This window comes from Tursiops truncatus, chromosome 20 (assembly GCF_011762595.2).
Source record: "Tursiops truncatus isolate mTurTru1 chromosome 20, mTurTru1.mat.Y, whole genome shotgun sequence".
NCBI classification, from domain to species: Eukaryota; Metazoa; Chordata; class Mammalia; order Artiodactyla; family Delphinidae; genus Tursiops; species Tursiops truncatus.
Genome location: NC_047053.1, coordinates 57446405 through 57466631, shown reverse-complemented (window position 1 = coordinate 57466631; position 20227 = coordinate 57446405). Strand labels below are relative to the sequence as shown.

Sequence of the window (20227 nt, the reverse complement as noted above, 5' to 3'; positions counted from 1 at the left end):
CAAGGCCATGAAGTCATTCTTCTCAGTTGTCTTCTGAAAGTTTTTATAGTTCTGCTTTTAATTATAAGTATTTAATCCTTTGGGAATTTATTATACAGGGTGTGAGGAAGGGATCTGCTCTTATTTTCTTCCTCTTATTGAACACATCCTTATTTTCTCAATAATTTGCAGTGCTATATCTTTCATGAATCATATTCTTATATATATTTGAGTTTCTGGTACTTTCCAGTTAGTTCCTTTGAGTTATTTTCATTACTATAGTTTTATTATGTCTTGTAAGGCAACGCACCTTGTTTTTTTTCTTCAGGCATGTCTTGGCTATCCTTGTCCCTTTATTTATTTATATACATTTTATAATGAGCTTATTAAATTTTCCGAAAACCCTATTGAGTTTTGGTTTGGATAAATTTAGTCACTAGATCTAGTTAAGGGGAATTGACATTTTTATGATATTGAGGCTATCCAAAAACATGGTTTCACACTCTTTTTATTTCAGTCTTAATGTCTTTCAGAAAAAGCTAAATTATTTTCTCCATAAAGGGTTTATGAATGTTTTCTTAGATTTACTTCTAGGAGTTATATATTGTTTTATGATTATAAATTATGTCTTTGTAAAATCGTCTTTTTTCCTAGATGATTTTTGCTAATTTATAGAAATGCAGCTGACTTTTACATATTGGCATCCGGCAGCTTTGCCAAGCTCTTATTTGGTCAGCCTCTACTTAACATCTTTCTATTTTTGTCTTTATCTGTTGTGTTCTTTATGAACTTCCTGAAATTATTTAAAAGTTGTACTTGAATATATATTGTTCTAGTGGTCGTGGAATGTAAATATCATCAAATATTGACCTGCAGGAGAGTGGCCTACCTTAAGTGGGCTGTCCAAAAAGCCTGATGAATCAGAGCACTGCAGACAGGGGAGGCAAAAGGGGGCTGTATGACAGTTTTCTTCTGTTTCATGGATTTTTAAAAAAGTGATTCCTTCTGCTGACAGGTTTTGATTTTGATGTTCTATTTTTTATAGTAAGCTTTTATGGACATCGGATTCTTTTTTCTGTTCATGATTATTTCTGTTAGGTTTTTCTGAACAAGCAATAGGCAGCGAGCGTATGAGAGTGGTGGCTTGGGTAGCGTACTTTCTTTATTTCTTAGTTCAGGGAGGCTCCCTTCTCCTGCTCCACTGAACTGCAATACCTTTAGTAGATGGTGCCTTCTGTGGCTGTCATTTTGGCCTGTCTTCAGATTCCTTGATTTCTTCTTGTTTCCGTAGGGCCCTTTTCTGTAGCCCCTTTTTCTTTTTTCCTCACGGACAGCCTTCCTTCCAGGGCCCTCCCTCTACTGCAGAAGTGCTCGCTTCCTAAGACCGCCTTCTCTGGCCCACACCCCGTGACCCTCTTTGACTCCTCTGTCTCCAGCACTCTCACCTCTCAGGCTTTTTGTCTGACCCACTTAAGCCACTTTCCTTCTACAGGTCAATATTGGATGACATTTATGTCCCACCACTAGTAGGACCCTCAGGACTTGCTTTTTTTCCATGTTATCACTCAGGTTTGGCTTAGGATCTAATTCTGCTGATTTGTGATCTTTCTTTGGCCACTTGTATGTTATTTGAATTTTTTGTAATCTCTTCCTCCTTGTTGTGATGTAGGCATGGGTGATGGGTATTAATAAAAATAAATGCTCTCTTTGTTCGTCTGTATGGATTTTTGGAGGATGGGGAGAGAAATTTAAATTCAGGCAGTTGCCATTACTTTATGGGAACCAGCCTGTAGGTGAAAGAAATTATTTTGTAAATTTCTTCTAATCTAGGTGCAGAAATATAGTTATTCTTCAGATCCTATCTGTCACTATAGAGGCTTAAAATTTTTTTTTTGAATTTTATTGAAGTATAGTTGATTTACAATGTTGTGTTAATTTCTGCTATACAGCAAAGTGACTCAGTTATACATATATATATTCTTTTTCATATTCTTTTCCATTGTGGTTTATTAAAGGATACTGAATATAGTTCCCTGTGCTATACAGTAGTACCCTGTTGTTTATCCATCCTATATTAAATTTTTTTTTTTTTTTTTTTTTTTTTAATGGTACGTGAGCCTCTCACTGTTGTGGCCTCTCCTGTCGCGGAGCACAGGCTCCGGACGCGCAGGCTCAGTGGCCATGGCTCACGGGCGTAGCCGCTCCGCGGCACGTTGGATCTTCCCGGACCGGGGCACGAACCCATGTCGCCTGCATCGGCAGGTGGACTCTCGACCACTGCGCCACCAGAGAAGCCCTATTAAAATATTTTTTGATTAAGTTCTATTTTTAATTTCATTGCTGCTATATTCTTTGATTAATTGATCCTTTACCCCGAACTTTATTGTCAAATTGGGTATGGAGTGTTCATCTTCCATGATTATTAATTATAATACACCATTTGAGAAGCTTTTTGAAAACACAGTGGGATTTTGGAGGAGTGGAGTAATATATGTTTGAAAAAGTTTGTCAGTTGATGCTAATGGTTTACTTCAGGGTAAGAACCACTATCCTAGGTTGAAGTCATAATTAGTGTTACATTCATATTCTTGTACATTTTGAGGTTATCCATGTAGCAAATTGTGAGTTTATGATGTTAAGAGATTGGAATTCCATGATAATGATTTTTAATTATCACTTCATTTGTGGATCAAATAGTTGAGATAACAATCAGTGTTTCTAATTGATCATATAGTACATAATTCAATAAATATTTCATTGAAAGCCTGCTACATGCTAAGTATTATGCTAGGTTCCAGGAATACACAATTGAGAAGTCATCATCCTTGCACTCACTGAGCTTAAAGACAGATATGGAGACATACTGATTAAACACGTAAATATAACAGAAGAGCCATGAGAGACACACAGCGTACTTCAGGAGATGATAAGAGGGTGGGATCAGGTGCAGTTTGCCCTTTCCTTCCTTCTTTTCTTTCTTCTTTCCTTGTTTCTTCTCTTCCTTCCTTCCTCCCTCCCTTCCTTTATTCCTTCTTACTGAATATTTGTGAGACACCCACTACCTACTGTGTCCTGTGGTGGATGTTGGGATAGGTGTGTTACAAGACAGGCATAGTCTGTTTTCAGAGTCCACAATTTTTGCAGAAGATAGATGTTAGCTCACAAAAAGAAGATGAACCTCCAGGGTACTGCTGCAGTAGTAGGAAGTTAACTAAATTTCCTGGTGGAGACATTCCTGAACTGAGAGTCTGGAATAAGTTAACCACATGAGAATGATTTCACAGGTTGCAAAGGCTCAGATATGGGAGAGAGTGTAGTGCTTTCAAGGTAAAGCAAGTTGTTCGGTGTCCTTGGAACATAGGGTATATTGGGGGATAGAAAGGTAGATATAGGAGGAATCCCAAAGGAATTTTGTATTCCGGTTCTTATTATGAAGGTAAAGTTAAGGATTCATACATCAAATCTTCCTGGGAGTGTAGCGATTAAATTGGGACTCGAAGGATGATAGGAGGGTACTTATAGGGGTTAGAAGGGTAGACAGAGGTAGAGAGGCACAGGAAGACCTACCATATTCTGGTGATGTAGGTCATTCAGCGTCCTGGGGGATGAAATGTGAGGTGAGGAGAAGTGGGGATGAGGCTGGGTGGTTAGGCTGTGAGAGGGTCATGCAGGTGCATTTATGGCACGAAGGAGTTTATGCTTTATATTTTATTTGTTCATGGGGCACTAAAAATATATTATGCAATACCCATTCTAAGAAACATACTAAATATTAAGACATATGGGAAACATTTTCATTATAGTTTAATTAAAACTCAAATATTAATGTCTTTATTTTATTTAAAAATTTTCAGATAGAAAATCCTCGGTACCTGAGACAGAAGCCTATCCCAGTTACTTTGGTAGGTGAGAAATGCATTGAACTTTTCCTACGGTTAGATATTTTAAAAGAAAATAATCCTCAAGATATTTAGAGAAAATAATGCAAGTCCACGTTATGAAGCATAATAGTCCTATTAATCCTATCGCTTGGAAGTGAATAAATCACTATTTTTCTCCAATATTGGTATTATTTTGGCATGAACTTCAGCCAATTTAGAGTTTACTTTTTGATAAACCAGGCCTGAAAAAGTATTGAATGACTCTTTCTCATTCAGCAGATGACTCCCAAATTCAGCCTGAGAAAATCCAGCAGTCTCCAGGAGGATCAGTTACTGTCTCGAATGCATGGGAAGGAGGTAGGATCGAGATATTTCTGATGTATCTAGTTTATTAAACAATTTTTGTATTTTGTGTAGTGTGAATTTTCTGGTTAGAATAAGGTTGCACGGTAGGAAGAGGTTGTCATTGGTACGGATATAAAATACTGATGCAGGTAAGGCAGGGTTGTCTTCAACTTTGTGTTGCCCGTCTTCCATTTTGTGTGTCCTGGCCCCAGGCCTGCTGGACAGATTGTGCTGAGGGGCTCTCTCCTGACTATCAGTTCCTGATTATCAGGGCCTGGGGGGGATGGCAGGTTTTAGAAGCAGTATCTTTGACCTCAGTGAATCCCTTCATTCTCTCTTTATCTCAGCTTCCTCATAATGTATCTTTCTAATTTCACTATTTTTACTGTTTCTACTATTTTAAATTGATCTGCTAAATTCAGCTATGCCAGAGCTGCTATAGGACACAATGTACTATCTTTCTTTGATCATTTGAAAATAGAATTATTAAAGAGGCAGTGGTGTTTATTGGTTAAGAGTAAAGGCTGTGGAGTTAAGAATATGTGGATATAAATCCTCCTTACCAGCTATGTGAAAATGGGCAGATACTTACCTCCCTGAGTCTCAGTTTCTTTATCTTACTTGGGAGGTGTCTGCTTTACAGGATTAGTAGGAAGATTTTGTAGTCTTTGGGTACCTGTGTACTCCACATGTATAATAGTAGTCATTAATTTACTTTATTATTTTCTTTTAAAAACTTTTATTCTGGAAAATTTAAAAATCATCATTATTATTATTTTTTTGCTTATGACACCAATGAAACACTGGTCATCTATGTGGTACGATGAAAGACAATTAGATTAGGAACCTGAAAAATTATGTTCTTTTTTTTTTTTTTTTTTTTGCGGTACGCGGGCCTCTCACTGTTGTGGCCTCTCCCGATGCGGAGCACAGGCTCCGGATGTGCAGGCTCAGCGGCCATGGCTCACGGGCCCAGCCGCTCCGCGGCACGTGGGATCCTCCCGGACCGGGGAACGAACCCGTGTCCCCTGCATCGGCAGGCGGACTCTCAACCACTGCGCCACCAGGGAAGCCCCTGAAGAATTATGTTCTTAATCTGCCTTAACCATTTTCTAGTTATATGACCCAGGGAAGTCAAGAATATTAGTTTAATTTTTGTTTAAACAGGGTTGTTACGAAGTCAAATGAGAACAGTGAATATGTATGTAACTTGTAAATGGTAATGCACTATTTAAATGGGCAAATTGTGAAAAATACTATTGGACTTAGATTAATGGTTCTAATTAATTTATTTCAATAATTTTATCTTTCATTTTAATGGGAGGCTTCTAAGAATTTCTGAAATTTAATTTCAATTTGGGTATTTTCAACATGATAGAGTTTTCTTACCATCCTATTTATAAAATATCACAGAAGACAATGATATTTTTCTTAGATATTCCAAACAATATCATGAGCGTATAAGTTTATTTTTGTCGATAACAGAGGAGGAAGCGCTCTTTTTTCTTTTAAATTTCTTTTTTTAAAAAAGTATTCATGTATTTTAATTAATTGGTATTGGAGTATAGTTGCCTTACAGTGTTGTGTTAGTTTCTGCTGTACAGCAAAGTGAATCAGCTATATGTATACATATATCCCTTCTTGTTTAGATTTCCTTCCCATTCAGGTCACCACAGAGCACTGAGTAGAGTTCCCTGTGCTATAGGGTAGGTTCTCGTCAGTTATCTAGTTTATATGTAGTAGAGTATATGTGTCAATCCCAATCTCCCAATTCATTCCACCCCCCTCTTTTAAATTTCGATCTGGTGGAGTGACTGCTGCTGATCTCAGTAATATTCCGTCGTTTTATAGCTCCTATTTAAGGCATGCAGGGTTTTGTGTCTTAGTGCACTGCTAGTGTTTGAAGAACCTGTTGAAATAAAAAGAAATTACACTCTAAAAAGTGTTTTTGAGGGTAATACTTACATTCAGATGCACCTTCTTTGGAACTCTTGTTTCGAAATTGTTTCCTTTTTTTTTTTTTTTTTTTTTTTTTTTTTGGTACGCGGGCCTCTCACTGCTGTGGCCTCTCCCGTTGCGGAGCACAGTCTCTGGACGCTCAGGCCCAGTGGCCATGGCTCATGGGCCCAGCCGCTCCACCGCGTGTGGGATCTTCCCGGACCGGGGCACGAACCCGTGTCCCCTGCATCGACAGGCGGACTCTCAACCACTGCGCCACCAGGGAAGCCCTGAAATTCTTTCCTTTTAAAAAAATTGTCATTAATTGTTTTTACACGTCATTCTAAGCCATTACCAACTATTTTTCCTTTTCCTTTTACTGTTGAGACTGCTTACCATAGAATAAATAATTGAAAGGACCTGGTGTCTTTTTGAATTTTTTTTTGGTGTTTCGTGAAATAATGTCCTTATTCTTTATGATGACATCTTGGGTCAGGGGTAAACATACCAAGGCTCCCCACATACGTGTTGAAAGAGAAAACATTTAAAGCTATTGTGTATTGCATTTGAGATTCATAATTTTAAATGTGAGTGGCTTTATTTTTTCCGCACCCTCATGTTTTTGTTTTTCTTTTTGGCATACTGTAAAAATATTTGTGGCATCATTGAGAAGTTTGCATGTAAACATCAACTTACACCATATCTTAAAATATATCCAGTGTATATTTTGGCTAAAATAACTCTTTGTGTAGCGACATAGTCATTTCTGACTTTTTTTTTAAACTCCTTTATTAGAGTATAATTGCTTTATAATGGTGAGTTCGTTTCTGCTTTATAACAAAGTGAATCAGCTATACGTATACATATATCCCCATATCTTCTCCCTCTTGCGTCTCCCTTCCACCCTCCCTATCCCACCCCTCTAGGTGGTCACAAAGCACCGAGCTGATCTTCCTGTGCTATGCGGTTGCTTCCCACTAGCTATCTGTTTACAGTTGGTAGTGTATATATGTCCATGTCACTCTCTCACTTCATCCCAGCTTACCCTTCCCACTCCCTGTGTCCTCAAGTCTGACTATTTTTGATGAAAGTTTTTGATCATATTTTTTTCTCCATCCTAAAATATTTAAAAGTATATGCTGAGTTGCCCCAGTGTGAGAATTGTCTTAGTTTCATCTTTCTTTTAAAGTAGTATTTGTGATTATAAAATAATTTGTGGATTTTTATTAAAGAAAACTTGGAAAATATAGACGTATGTAAAGAAAGAAATAAAATCATCTGTGAAATAAAAACACTGGTAAAATGTCATTGGGTTGTCTTTTAGTCTTTTCTTTATGTATCCTGTAAACATGTTATTTTTCTTTAGAAAATTGAGATGATATCATATACATTGTTTTGTATAACTCAAGTATTTTATGCTACTAAATATTGTTCCTAAGCATTTATTTTCAATGGCTGTATTATGTTTCATATTATACAATTATCCCCAGTTAATTTAAATTATCCCTATTGTTGGGTATTGAGGTTGAGTTTTCACTAATATAAATAATTCTAGGAAGAATGTCCTTAGATGTCTGTCTTTATAAGCATTCTAAATATTTCTGTGGGGTAATGAATTGTGTCTTACATGGTCAATTGAAATAATGGATTTTTGTAAGTTTAGTGTCATAAACAATTTAACCTCTAAAATAAAAATTAATGCTTGGAAGTGTCATGAACATTGTATGTGATTATAAGGTACAAGTAAAGGATGTATTATATGCAAAAATGAGAATGAATATAAAAAGGCAAAGATAATTAGGAGCCATTTGAAGGTAGAGGAAGGTAGCAGTTTAGATTGCCTTTGTAAATATAAGATGACTAATTATATTTTTAATACAGAACATGTATTTCTTTAAAGTTTTTTTCAGTTTCAGGAGATAGTTTTTTAATATTTTCATTTTTGAAAATAGAGAATACTAATCATTAAAAGAAAGATATTCAGACTTTAGGAAAAACATTGATTTTCCTGAATTGCATGTGTATCTCTATGCTAAACCTAATATAACTGTTAGAGATCATGGTGTTTCCCCTGTTCTGGTCACTAGAAAGATCAGAGCTTCCACAGCATGTTTTCAGCAACTGTAATATTTTATGACATGTACTTTTGTGTGCTGTCCTAAATCTTTGTCCTTAGTGGTCTCTTTCTATTTCATATTCTTTTCAATTTTTTGTCTATGTACTTTAATCTTATTATATTTGTGTATATCAATATTTGTGTAACTGTATCAAATTCTTTCTAGAGTGGTGCATGAATAGATGGATAAATAAAAAAGTCCATTTGCAAAAAAAAGAATTAACAAAAAAGAAAATACCAACCATACCGCTTTAATATTTTTGTCTGTTTTCAAGAGATAGTTTTCTAACTTGGATTTTTCCCTAAACTTAAATGCATAGTTACATTGTGATGTGTGTAGTTATCCTTTAGAAGGATGATCTTACGTCTACTTGATTAAGTCACTTTTGTTAGACATATACTTATGGGCATGAGGATAAATGCTTTTCTGTTTTGAAATTCAGCAGGCTCTTGCATGTTCACATCAGACAACCCTGATGTGTCTTGTACATGTTCTCATCTACAAATGCTTTTGTTGTTGCTGGGTGGCATTTTAAAAATAAGAAATAGCATTGTTTCAGGTGAGTTAAGTTTATTTTAAAATTAAATATTAAATGAAATAGTAATCTTCATTTCCTCAGCACCTGATCTTTTCAAGGTAATCATTGCAGAAAATTTAACATGTATTCTCTTTAAAAGTTTCCAGGAATATCTCATTTTTAAAATACCAATAAGATCCTAGCACATACTCTATATACTGTTTCATTTTGCTTTCTAAATGCTAACATATATTCTGATGATTTTTTTATATCAGTAGCATGGCATCATCTTTTTACATAGTTGCATTGTATTTTATTTTACTGATGGACCACATTTTATTAATATAGATTCCTGTTGAGGGATAGAGGTTTGTAGAGTATTTTGCTACAACAAATAGTGTTTCAAGAATATCCCTGTGTATATTTTTATGTATTGCATATTTCTTCTTATACAATAAATTCTGTGAAATTGAATTGCCCAGTAACAGGGTTGCAGGTTTAAAGTTTTGATTGACATTGACAGATTGCCCTTAAAATGAGGTTATGTCTGCCTCAGGCTGCAGGCTTGGGTGAGAGTAGGGAGTGACCGCCAGTGGGTGTGAGAGTTCCTTTGTGGAGTGATGAAAATGTCCTAAGTTAGACTGTGGTGATGTTGCATAATTCTCTGATGTATTAAAAGACATTGAATTGTATATTTTAAGTGGGTGAATGTTATAGTATGTGAATTATGTATATCTTAATAAACTATTAAAAAAGGTTAGGTCTATTTGTACTTGCACCAATACTGTATGAGAATGTCTATTTTCCCATTTCATCAACACTGAATTATAAACATTTTTGATTATCTGTGAGATGATATTTGATGCTTTGATATTTCCATTGCTTTTATGTAAGTGAGAATGAACATATTTTTTGTCTGTTTATTGTCTTTTTTTTGAGGACCTCTCACTGTTGTGGCCTCTCGCGTTGCGGAGCACAGGCTCCGGACGCACAGGCTCAGCGGCCATGGCTCACGGGCCCAGCCGCTCCATGGCATGTGGGATCTTCCCAGACTGGGGGACTGGGGCACGAACCCGCGTCCCCTGCATTGGCAGGCGGACTCTCAACCACTGCACCACCGGGGAAGCCCTGTTTATTGTCTTTTTAATTTCACTTTTGTGAGCTGTCTTTCTTATACCTTTCCATATTTTTGTTAAAATTGTTTGTCTTCATTGTGATTCCTAAGAACAATTTATATGTTAAGGAATTCAGGTCTTTGTCATATATCTTACAAGTATTTTTCTCTGTATGTCTTTTGATTTATTTCTATTTTTTTAATGTATAGAAGTTTTCTTTTCAGTAGTTGGATCTATCAGTCTTTTCTCTATGGCTTCTGGTTTTTGTAGAATAGACTTTCTTATTCCAAGATTATGAAAAAATTTCGTGTTTTTGTCTCTTTTAAAATCTTATTTTTGTATTTAAATCTCAGATCCATTTCACAGGGTTTTACTATGAGTAGTGATGATAATCTAGGTTAATCAATTCTTAATGTTATAAAATCAAAATTTAGGAAGTGGAAATGCTTAAGTTTAAGAATGCAGTAAGTGTGGAGAGAATTGAGTGACATGAAATTATATACAGACTACAGAGTTTGTCTGTGTTTAATAAATGATGCAATTCTTTTGATGCTTTAGAGAGTCCTAAAATATTTAATTAGCCTTTGGAAATCAAACTTTATAAAACACAACTTCCATTTTAAGTTTATAACTGTGTGGAAAATACCTTAGATGTTAAATGAGTAATATTTGCAATATTATTTTATTAGAGTTGAAGAACCGTAGTAGTTTTCTTTTGATTGGTAGAAACACACCTATAAAATATTTTAAGATTAGAAGTTTTTTTCAATTTATTTGGCATTGTGGGAAGGTTCGGTGACCGTGATCCTTTATTTTAACCTTAGTCTGTCATTCACAAACATACTTGGACTTGTTTGCCTTTGTAATTGCTAACACATTTCCTGTGATATCCACATCACAGAATTGTGTGACCTTGAGCACCATCAAGCAGTGGGGTTCTTTTTTTTTAGTATTCTTAAAAAAGATTTCTGACATAGATTAAGACATTTGGAAAACTGTTGTCACTGAAAATGAAAGAAGAGACAACACAAGGGGAGATCAATTTTCAGAGCAACCGTCAGTTTTCAGAGAACAGACAGTAGAAACTGCTCTTTTTGTGAAATAAAATAGAGTATTTCCTTTGAACTTCACCTCCACCCATATTGAATGTTCCCACCCATTGCCTAAAAAGGGATATTGCTTCTTTCTTACACAGAATACCAATTCGGCATTTTTTCCTTTTGCAAATGTGCTAGTTAAATGTAGAATTTAAATAAATCCAAGATGATGTAATCTACAGTCATTGACATAATGAGAGAATTTATATTTTAAAACATTTCTTATGAATATAGCATTCAGATACACGGAGTCTTACAAACTATAATAAATAATTATACAAAAGAGAACCATTGGAAAGTGCATGCAGGCAAGGATGAGATCATTGCCAAGACGTCAGCAGCCTGCTGTCTGACTCTTCCCCATCTTACCTCATCCATCTCCCCCAGCAGTAACTGCTATCCTGACTTCTCTGGTAATTTCCCTCCTTTGTTTTTAAGCTTGACTTTACCACCAATGCCTGCATTCTTAAAAATGAAAATATTTCTGTTTTAGTGGATTTTGACCTTCATTTAAATAAACCTAAACTTCACATATTTTTTTGCTCAATAGTATGTGGGTGACGTTCATCCTTGTTAGGCCATTTAGCTGTGGTTGGCCTCATTTGCATTACTTTCTATTCAATGAATCTTCCGCAGTCTCTTGCCATTTTGTCGATGAATCTATTCTAATTTTTGACTTTTGCAAACAATAACCCTGTGAACAATCTTGTACATGTTTCCTGACACACATGTACAAGAGTTTCTCTAGGGCAGTGGTTCTCAGCGTGTGGGCTGAGAACCCTGCGGTCCCCAATACTCTTTCATGAGGTCTATGAGGTCAAAATTATTTTTGTAATAATTTTAAAATGTTATTTATTTTTTTACTGTATTGACACTTGCATTGATGTTGCAAACACAGCGCTGGGTAAAACTGTATCCTAACCCACATCAAGGCAGTGGCACCAAATTGTACTGGTAGGCATATTCTTCACTGTCACATGCTCACAGGGAAAAAATTACCAATCTTATTTAAGAATATCCTCGATGAAGCAAGTAGAAAATCATTAATTTTATTAAATCTCGTACCTCAAACATGCATCTTCTGGATATCTGAGTGGCGAAATGGAGCCATGTATAAAGAACTTACGGTTCATATCCAAGTGCATATCCACGCGCCAGAGGCAAAACGCTTGTGTGCTTTTTGTCACTTGTGAATTGCAGTAGCTGCTGTTCTCGGGGAGTATCATTTTTATTTGAAAGAATGACCGAGGGACAAAATATGGTTCTTTGGACTTGGATAGTGTCAGACATTTTCTCAAAAATGAACAAATTGAGCCTGTCACTTTAAGCAAAACAACTGACCATATTTGCTGCTGGTGATAAAATTTGACCTTTTAATACAAATTAGAATTTTGGCAACCTTATATCAGTCACTGTGAGCTCAAGAACTTTCCAATACTAAGACCTTTCCAGTGAGATCGGTGGTGACATGAAACAGTGTGAAGTTTTTATATTAGGTAATGAAATTTTCAATATTTGGAAATCTCTGTAGCTCATTGAACTGATGTTTTCCAAATGAGTAATGGATGATGTTACAAAATCACGCATAGGCAAAAGAGCCATTCCAAGTTCAAGACAGACCAATAGAACTACTGTGACAGTGTGAAAAGCGTCATATTCTACAGTGCAAGTAACTTTAAAAACCTAGCACTTACGAGTGCTGGTTTACTTAAAAAGAATATCTACAGTTATTCAGAAAGGGTACTAAAATACTCCACTTTACAACTACGTATTTCTGTAAGGACACATTTAAGGAAGAACTATTTTCCAGTATTACACAGGCTCTTTGAGATTGTGGAGGAGGAGGGAATACTTCTCAACTGCTTTTATTAGGCAGTCCCGACATGGTTAAAACCAAAAAGAACATTCCAAGAAAAAAATCAAATCCCCGTAAAAATAAAAAAGTAGTAACAAAGTTCATTGTCAATACACTGAGAACAGACTTTTATTTAGTAAATGATCCTGGTACAACTTTTCATTTACTTGGAAAAAAATAAAATTGGGTCCTCTCCTCTAAAAACAAAAATAAACAAAAACAAATTCTGGATGTACCTTTAACCTCTAGAGGCCCAGACAGAAAAAGCTTCAAAACAGCAAAAATCTTGACATCAGAGGATCTTTCTAACCCGAATACCTTTCCAAACCCAGAACATATGAAAGAAATGATAGAAATATTTGACTCAAGTGAAATAAAGACTTTGTAAGGTAAAAAAATACAACAAAAGATCAATAGAAAAATAATGGATTTGGGGAAAATATTTGAGACAGACTGTGTCTTAATGTGTACAGCATACCAGGTTTTACTGATTGACAGACAGAGGCGTGGATTAAAATTGTGAAAGGGCATTTCATAGAAGACCAGATTCATAAGGCCCCAGAACATGGGAAAAGGGGCTGACACACAGTAGTTTTCAGGGAAGTGCAACTTAGAGCAGTAGTGAGATATCTCCTCTTGGTGGAAATGTGAATTTGCCTATAACAGAGGGCAAAACCTATTAAGATACAGACACCCTTGAATCGTTGGCATGTCTTTTGAGAATCCACCCTGTAGAAATCAAAGTTCAAGTGTGTTGGACTCATATGTGAGAATGTTTTGCAGTGTTGTTTGAAGTGGAAAAAGACTGAAAATAGAGTGAATATGCATTAAGGAGGATATGGTTGAACAAATTTTGTTTTCTCCTCATTGAGGAATAGGTGGTAGCTATTTAAAAGAATGAAAAAAACTGTAGCAGGTGTTTTTAGAGTGATTTCCATGAGATATGGTTCAGAGAGAAAAGCAAGGTGTAGAAAACATGCGTTTTTTTTTTTGTTTTTTTGTTTTCTTTTTGCGGTACGCGGGTCTCTCACTGTTGTGGCCTCTCCCGTTGTGGAGCACAGGCTCTGGACGTGCAGGCCAGCCACTCCACGGCATGTGGGATCTTCCCAGACCGGGACACGAACCCGTGTCCCCTTCATCGGCAGGCGGACTCTCCGCTTTCTCTTGGCTGCTGCCCCTAGAGAACTGGGGTTTGTTCCCCCACGTAGCTGACTGGCTGAGAGCGAGAATCTGAACGATTCTTCTCTAGCTAGTGGATTCCCGAGGCAGGCGCCAGGCGTCTGTTCCTCGCCGCGTCAACCAAGCTTGAGGCAGAGCGGGTGGAGGTGGTGGTGTCGGCTGTGGCCGCACGGTCACGTGGTGTTCAGGGCTGGACCTCGGAAGCTGAGGCCTGACGCGTTCCCTCGGGGAGGTGCTGTGGAAAGACGCAGCAGTGAGTTGTGTCTCCGGCATCTGCCCAGCTCTGTCATGTTGCTGTTTGAGTTCGATTCCTCTGCAGTAGACCCCCAGTGCTTCTGTTGAGGATCTTCAGGTGGATGTGGATCACCCAGCGTCCTTTCTGCTAAAATGAGGAAGGCTTATTGCGTGACGTAGAAGCCAGAGGATGGAAATGTTCAGAATTGCGTCCTTTCGTGTAGTAACCGGACAGCTCCCTCCCTGTCTGCCGCTCAGAACGTTCATTGTTTTTTCTTTCAGTTTTATTGAGATATAATTGGCACACCACACTGTGTGAGCGTAAGGCACACAGCATAATGATGCGCCTTTCACACACATCATGAAACGATGACCACAGCAAGCGCAGTGAACATCCGTCATCTCACAGAGACACATTAAAGAGACAGAAACACTGCTTTCCTCCTGTGGGCGTGCTTAGGGGTCAGTCTGCCAACAACCTGCAGTTAGCGCACAGCAGGGTCCATTCTGTGTGTCGTGCTGCTCACTACGTCCCTGACAGCTGTTCGTCTTGTGACTGGCGGTTTGCACCTTTTGACCACCCACCTTCCTCCAGCCCTCCTTCCCCCCACCCCACCTCTGGTCACCACAAATCGGATCTCTTTTTCTATGAGTTTGTTTGTTTTTGAAGTATAATTGACCCACAGCACTATGTGGGTTCCTGGTACACAGCATAGCGATTTGATACTTACATACATTTCAAAGTCATCACCATGATAAGTCTAGTGACCATCTGTCAGCATACAAAAATATTACATAACTGTTGGTTATATTCCCCGCATCATACCTTTCATACCCTTAAGTCATTTATTTGTACCTGAGAGTTTGTACCTCTTAATCTCCCGCACCTATTTCTCTCCTCCCCGGATCCCCTCCCCTCTGGCAGCCGCCTGTTTGTTCTCTGTATATATGACTCTGTTTTGTCATGTTTGTTCATTTGTTTTGTTTTTCAGATTCCACATATAAGTGAGATCATAGGGAATTTGTCTTTCTCTGTCTGACTTATATCACTTAGCGTAATACCCTCTAGGTCCATCCATGTTGTCGCAAATGCCAAGAATTTATGTTATGTTAGCTTTTGTTTGTAAAATTTTAAAATTTCATTTTGATATGTTTATTTGATTATGCACATTTATCATTAGTTCAGATTCATTATTTATTTAAAACAGTAATTGAAAAATATGAAGTATGTTTCAAAAATTTTCAAGAAAATGTTTTGACAGTACGTTTCTAATATTTTAAAAGCAAAATTTCCTGAAGGTTGTAGACTAATTTTTTTTGCATACTTACTTTGTACCAATCATTGTACTGACTGTGGTTACTTAAATGATGTCATTGAATATAATTTTCACAACTCACTGAGGTAAGATAATTATCCTTAACTATTAGAAGAGGAAATAGAATCTCAGAATGGTGACTTGCCCAAAGTCACCACAGTTAATGTCTAGTGGGATTAGGATTAGAGTTAAAAATGAGGCCTGTCAGACTCCAATGTACATACTCTTTTAAATAGTAAGGAATCAGGTCAAATACTTTCACATTTAAGATAATCAGTTTTCTGTTGTTGTTCTGAAAACCTGTCACTATTACTCTTTTAATCCTAGGATGCACTCATTATTATTAACAAGTGTTGGTTACATTTTGCTGGCTTTGCTCAGAACACTGGTGGGCCAGGGGTCAGTCTGAGGAGTCTAGGAGGCTAGGAGCTGTTGACGGACGCTGGAAAGACATGAAGTCACTGCCCTGAGGGAGTCGGAGTCGGAGAACTGGAAAATCCGTGCATTATCAGTGATATGCCTATCTGGACATTCTTTCACAAATTGTTATATTTAAGTATAGAGGTAAATAAGAGCATTTAGAAATGAGTACGTAGATGTGAGAAAAGGAAAACGTAAAAAGTTGAATAGAGACTTACTCAATTGAAAAATAATAAAGGCGAAAATACCAAGTGGGTTTAGCAAAATATCGCTTTAAAATGACTGCTTTTTGGCGGTGGAGTGGACTGGGGATCACTGACGAATCTGAGTTCGGTATTTTCACTTTTGCCTGTCAAGTGAGATTTATTCAAAAGACTTTTAATTAGCTTAGAAGTAATCAAAGAATGTAACCAACATATTGGTATATGTAGTATGATTGCTGGACTAGTGGCTATAAGGTAAAGGTGGAAAATGATACTCTCTTTCATATAGGTAGTTATTTTAATTTGTGTATTTTTGCCAAAGGGAAAAGTAAATTAATCACACCTTTGAAATATTTTCCTTGAAGTTGGACATGAAAACAAAAATGATGGAAGCTCAATATCATGAAGAGAAACTTAAACTGCAACAGAAGCATGATGCTGATGTTCAGAAGGTAGGGTGTGTGCAGTTCATTATCTTATTGATATTGAATATTTGAAATACTCTAGGTCTTGTGACCATCCATCCATCCATCCACCCACTTCCTTATGTACTTATGGGAGTCTGTCTTATAAATGGGATTTGCTAAATTAATATCCTAGCAAAAGTTGATCTTTAAACTTCATTTGCTAAACAGATGTATTTATGTAAATCCTTATAGTTTACATGACCTTTTAGTTCTTCTTTATCTATCGATGGAAGGCTGGTCTTCTTATAGTCCTTTACATTCTATCATTACCTTTCATAAAGGCTGAAATAAGTCATCAGCTGTAAATACTAGAGTTTGTTCTGGTCTAAGATTCTTTCAGTTTTCTGGCAATTAAAAATCCCTTTCTATTTATTTATTTATTTATGGCCACACCTCACGGCATGTGGGATCTTAGTTCCCCGACCAGGGGTCGAACCCACGCGCCTTGCATTGGAAGTGCGGAGTCTTAACCACTGGACCACCAGAGAAGTCCCTAAAATTTCCCCTTTAATTTAAAAAGAAACCCTTGTATTTAGTTCTCTTTGGTATAGACTGCGTGCACTGTAATGCTAGCACTGCCAGTGTAGGCTTTTTGTTTTCAGTAGCTCGTTGGGATTTATGCCTTACAGTATTTCAATTTGTACTTTGAAGTATAATTTTTCTTCTTAATGAGCACAGCAAAAGTCATCAATTTATAATTATTGTACATTGAATCTGAATTTATAACTATATTTTAGTATTGATTTTAAAAATGTAATGGTATATAATGTATAATTTTAATATATGATGTATGAATTTGTAACTCATGAAAATTGATCCAGATGGAAGCCTGGTGTTGTCTGTTTTGGAACTCAGCCTGTGACCCTGCTTCACAGAGTTAAGTGACAAAGGTGGAGACAGGGAGCTGAGGCCACAGCATCACGTGCCCGTGCTTCCGTAGAACCGAGAACATGCTAGTATTTAGTCAGGTGCGTGTTTGGCTCACCTTCTTTCAGAGCAACAAGACGGAAACCACTGGCTGAAAATTAGAAAGAGAAAAAAAATTGAATCCTTTTCCTTCTCCTTTCCTCTTTTCCATTCAAATTTTAAAGGCAAATATTGCTTTCTGCTCTTACTAGTATTTTACTTTACTTTAAATGGTTCAAGAAAAACAGTTCTCTTTCATGGATATGTTAGAGATTCAGTAATATAATTTCAATATAGCATATGTATATGTCCAAATGAAATAGAACCTATTGATGTATAAGATAAATAAATATAGAAATATATTTGGGAAAATCGTGGTAATAGAATTTGAAATAGGCTTCTTGGTATGTCTGTTACAAAGCTCTGTTCTAAGAAAAACATTTAATAATAGAATCCTTTCCAGGAATTTCTCTTTTAAAATAAATTCTGCATGAAAAAAGAAAGCAATGCAACTAGTTTGAAATGCCAGGTAAAATATAAATAAAATCCTTGACCTCATGCTAGATTTGGAAAGGATATCCATCAGTTCGTTGCATGTATGCCACTTTCCAAGTGTTAGGAATTGGGAAGGAATAGAATGGAGAGTGTTTTATCTGTTTGCACACCTTCTTTATGGACATTGGGCTCAAACTATCTCCTTTTCTTATTTACCAGTCATTCTTAGAGGTGGGACTAAAACAATGAAAGGTGAAGTAAAATGCTGGTAATAAAAGCACTAAGAAAAAGTTGGTTAGACATTGGTGAATAACCTTTTTTAAAAAACTGAATTTGGGTATATAGGAAATATACCTCAACCACAAGAAAAGTGGATATTCATACTTCTGCCTCAATTTGGTTTTCTTTTTTCCCTTTGGTTAGTACATTTCTTTTTCTGCTTGCAAACTTTCTTACTCTTTGGTTATTCTCTAGTTTTTTTTTTTTTTTGCGTGTAGATGTACTTAGAAGCATATAATCATAATTAAGTTTATTAAATGATTCATTTAAAAACTTCTGACACAATATAAATTAAGGATGTAAAATATCCATGCAATTTTTGACATATTTTGAGCCGACTTTTTTGATTCCCAGTAGCAGAACTAAGTATAAAAGAAGCCTATTGCATCACGTGTTCCCACGTGTCTGGGAATTCTTGTTATTGTGCGTGAAAGTGATAGAAGGACACTAGTGGGAGGGTTCAGGGATGTGCGTGTCTGCAGATGTGCTATCCCAGTGTGGTGGGGAGGTGAGTTGCACTGTATCAACATGTCAAGTTTCTGATGGCTTCTCTCTGCTAGTTTGTGGCGGCTTAACCTCTGAAGTATATTTTAGAGAATCACCTAATTTATCATTTACGGTCTCGTTAAGAATTGGTACATGAAAATTCAAAGCAGGTAACATGTCTTTCGGTAATCAATTATTCTAGTGTAGTTAATATTTTGTCAATGCACTAAAGTATAATTTTTTCATCTTTTTTGGGAAGCCATTTATGGGATTAGCTGAGATAGACTTGCAAAAATATTGTGCTATTTTTAAAAAAAATTATGTGTTCCATACATAAAACAATATTGTATACTAAAATATTTTAAATTCATTTGCAGATTTTAGAAAGAAAGAATAATGAAATAGAAGAAATGAAAACTTTATACAAAAAGAAGCAAAATGAAACGGAGGAGACTATTAGAAAACTTGAAAAGAAAGGTGATGTTGTATTGTTATATAAACCTTTTAATAACACTTGCATCTTATTTTAGTTCTTGTATAAAGTAGAATTTTATTTCTGACCTTTTGTAGTATGAGAAGGGAATGTGTATGTGGGTTTCCATCAGTCGACCTGTTGATGTGAGCTTCTACAGGACTTAAGAAAAACTCTGTGTGTGTGTGTGGTAGCAATGGTGGTTGGTTTGGTTAAAGATTTGGAAGAGTCTGTAACTGTTACTCCTTCTTAATTCTCTCCCTCTTCACTGGGCTGGAGCTGCCATAGGTCAGTCATAGAATTAGAACTTACTGGCTTTCACAAGGAAGTCTAGAGAAATTACTCCTTTTGGTCTAATAAAATTCATTCCATTAAGTATCTTTATGCCTTACAGTATATGCTAGTATTGTGATCGACAGAACAAACATTTAAAAAGTATTCCCCATTTACACTTTCATTATGAAGGAAAAGAAAGCATGTAATCAAGTGTTAAATTGACTATGACTATAGGTTGAAACATTGAAATGCAACAGACAGTCATTAGGGAGAGTGCTGAAAATATTTTGTAAGATTGGATTAGTTGAGAGAAGAGTTCCAAGTCCTGGGATAGGAATGTGATATTGGTAAGTTGTGGAGGGGATGCTGCAAAACCATGTATCTAGAGTGGAGATCCTGTACATTAAGAGACAGACTGAAAAAGATTAAGATGGGTGACTTGGCGTGACCTAAGCGTGACCTTGAATTTCAGATTTAGAAGTTTCAAGTTTATCCCATAGATGCTGGGGAGTCAGAGAAGATTTTTGAGAGGTGAGTTTTAGGACCTCATATTTTGGGTGGAGTAGTCTGGTAACAGTGGGCGTGTGAAACATGCTGAGGCCAATTCCCAGTCTGTTATAATAGTCAGAGGCAGAATGGAGTGAGAGAGA

General features: G+C 36.5%; 1 protein-coding gene across 28 annotated transcripts in view; it reads left to right on the top strand.

Moving 5' to 3' along the window:
- Positions 1-20227, top strand: part of CEP112 (centrosomal protein 112) — a 416875-nt gene that overhangs the window by 49376 nt on the left and 347272 nt on the right. For 23 of the 28 annotated variants that reach the window (XM_073796991.1, XM_073796992.1, XM_019938645.3 and 20 more), the window contains 4 exons: positions 3834-3881; positions 4137-4217; positions 16562-16648; positions 19207-19306. In XM_073796991.1, coding sequence (XP_073653092.1) covers positions 3834-3881; positions 4137-4217; positions 16562-16648; positions 19207-19306 — 316 coding nt within the window. The remainder of the gene's footprint in view (positions 1-3833; positions 3882-4136; positions 4218-16561; positions 16649-19206; positions 19307-20227) is intronic. The other 5 variants (XM_019938648.3, XM_033848297.2, XM_019938650.3 and 2 more) reach the window with 1 other exon arrangement.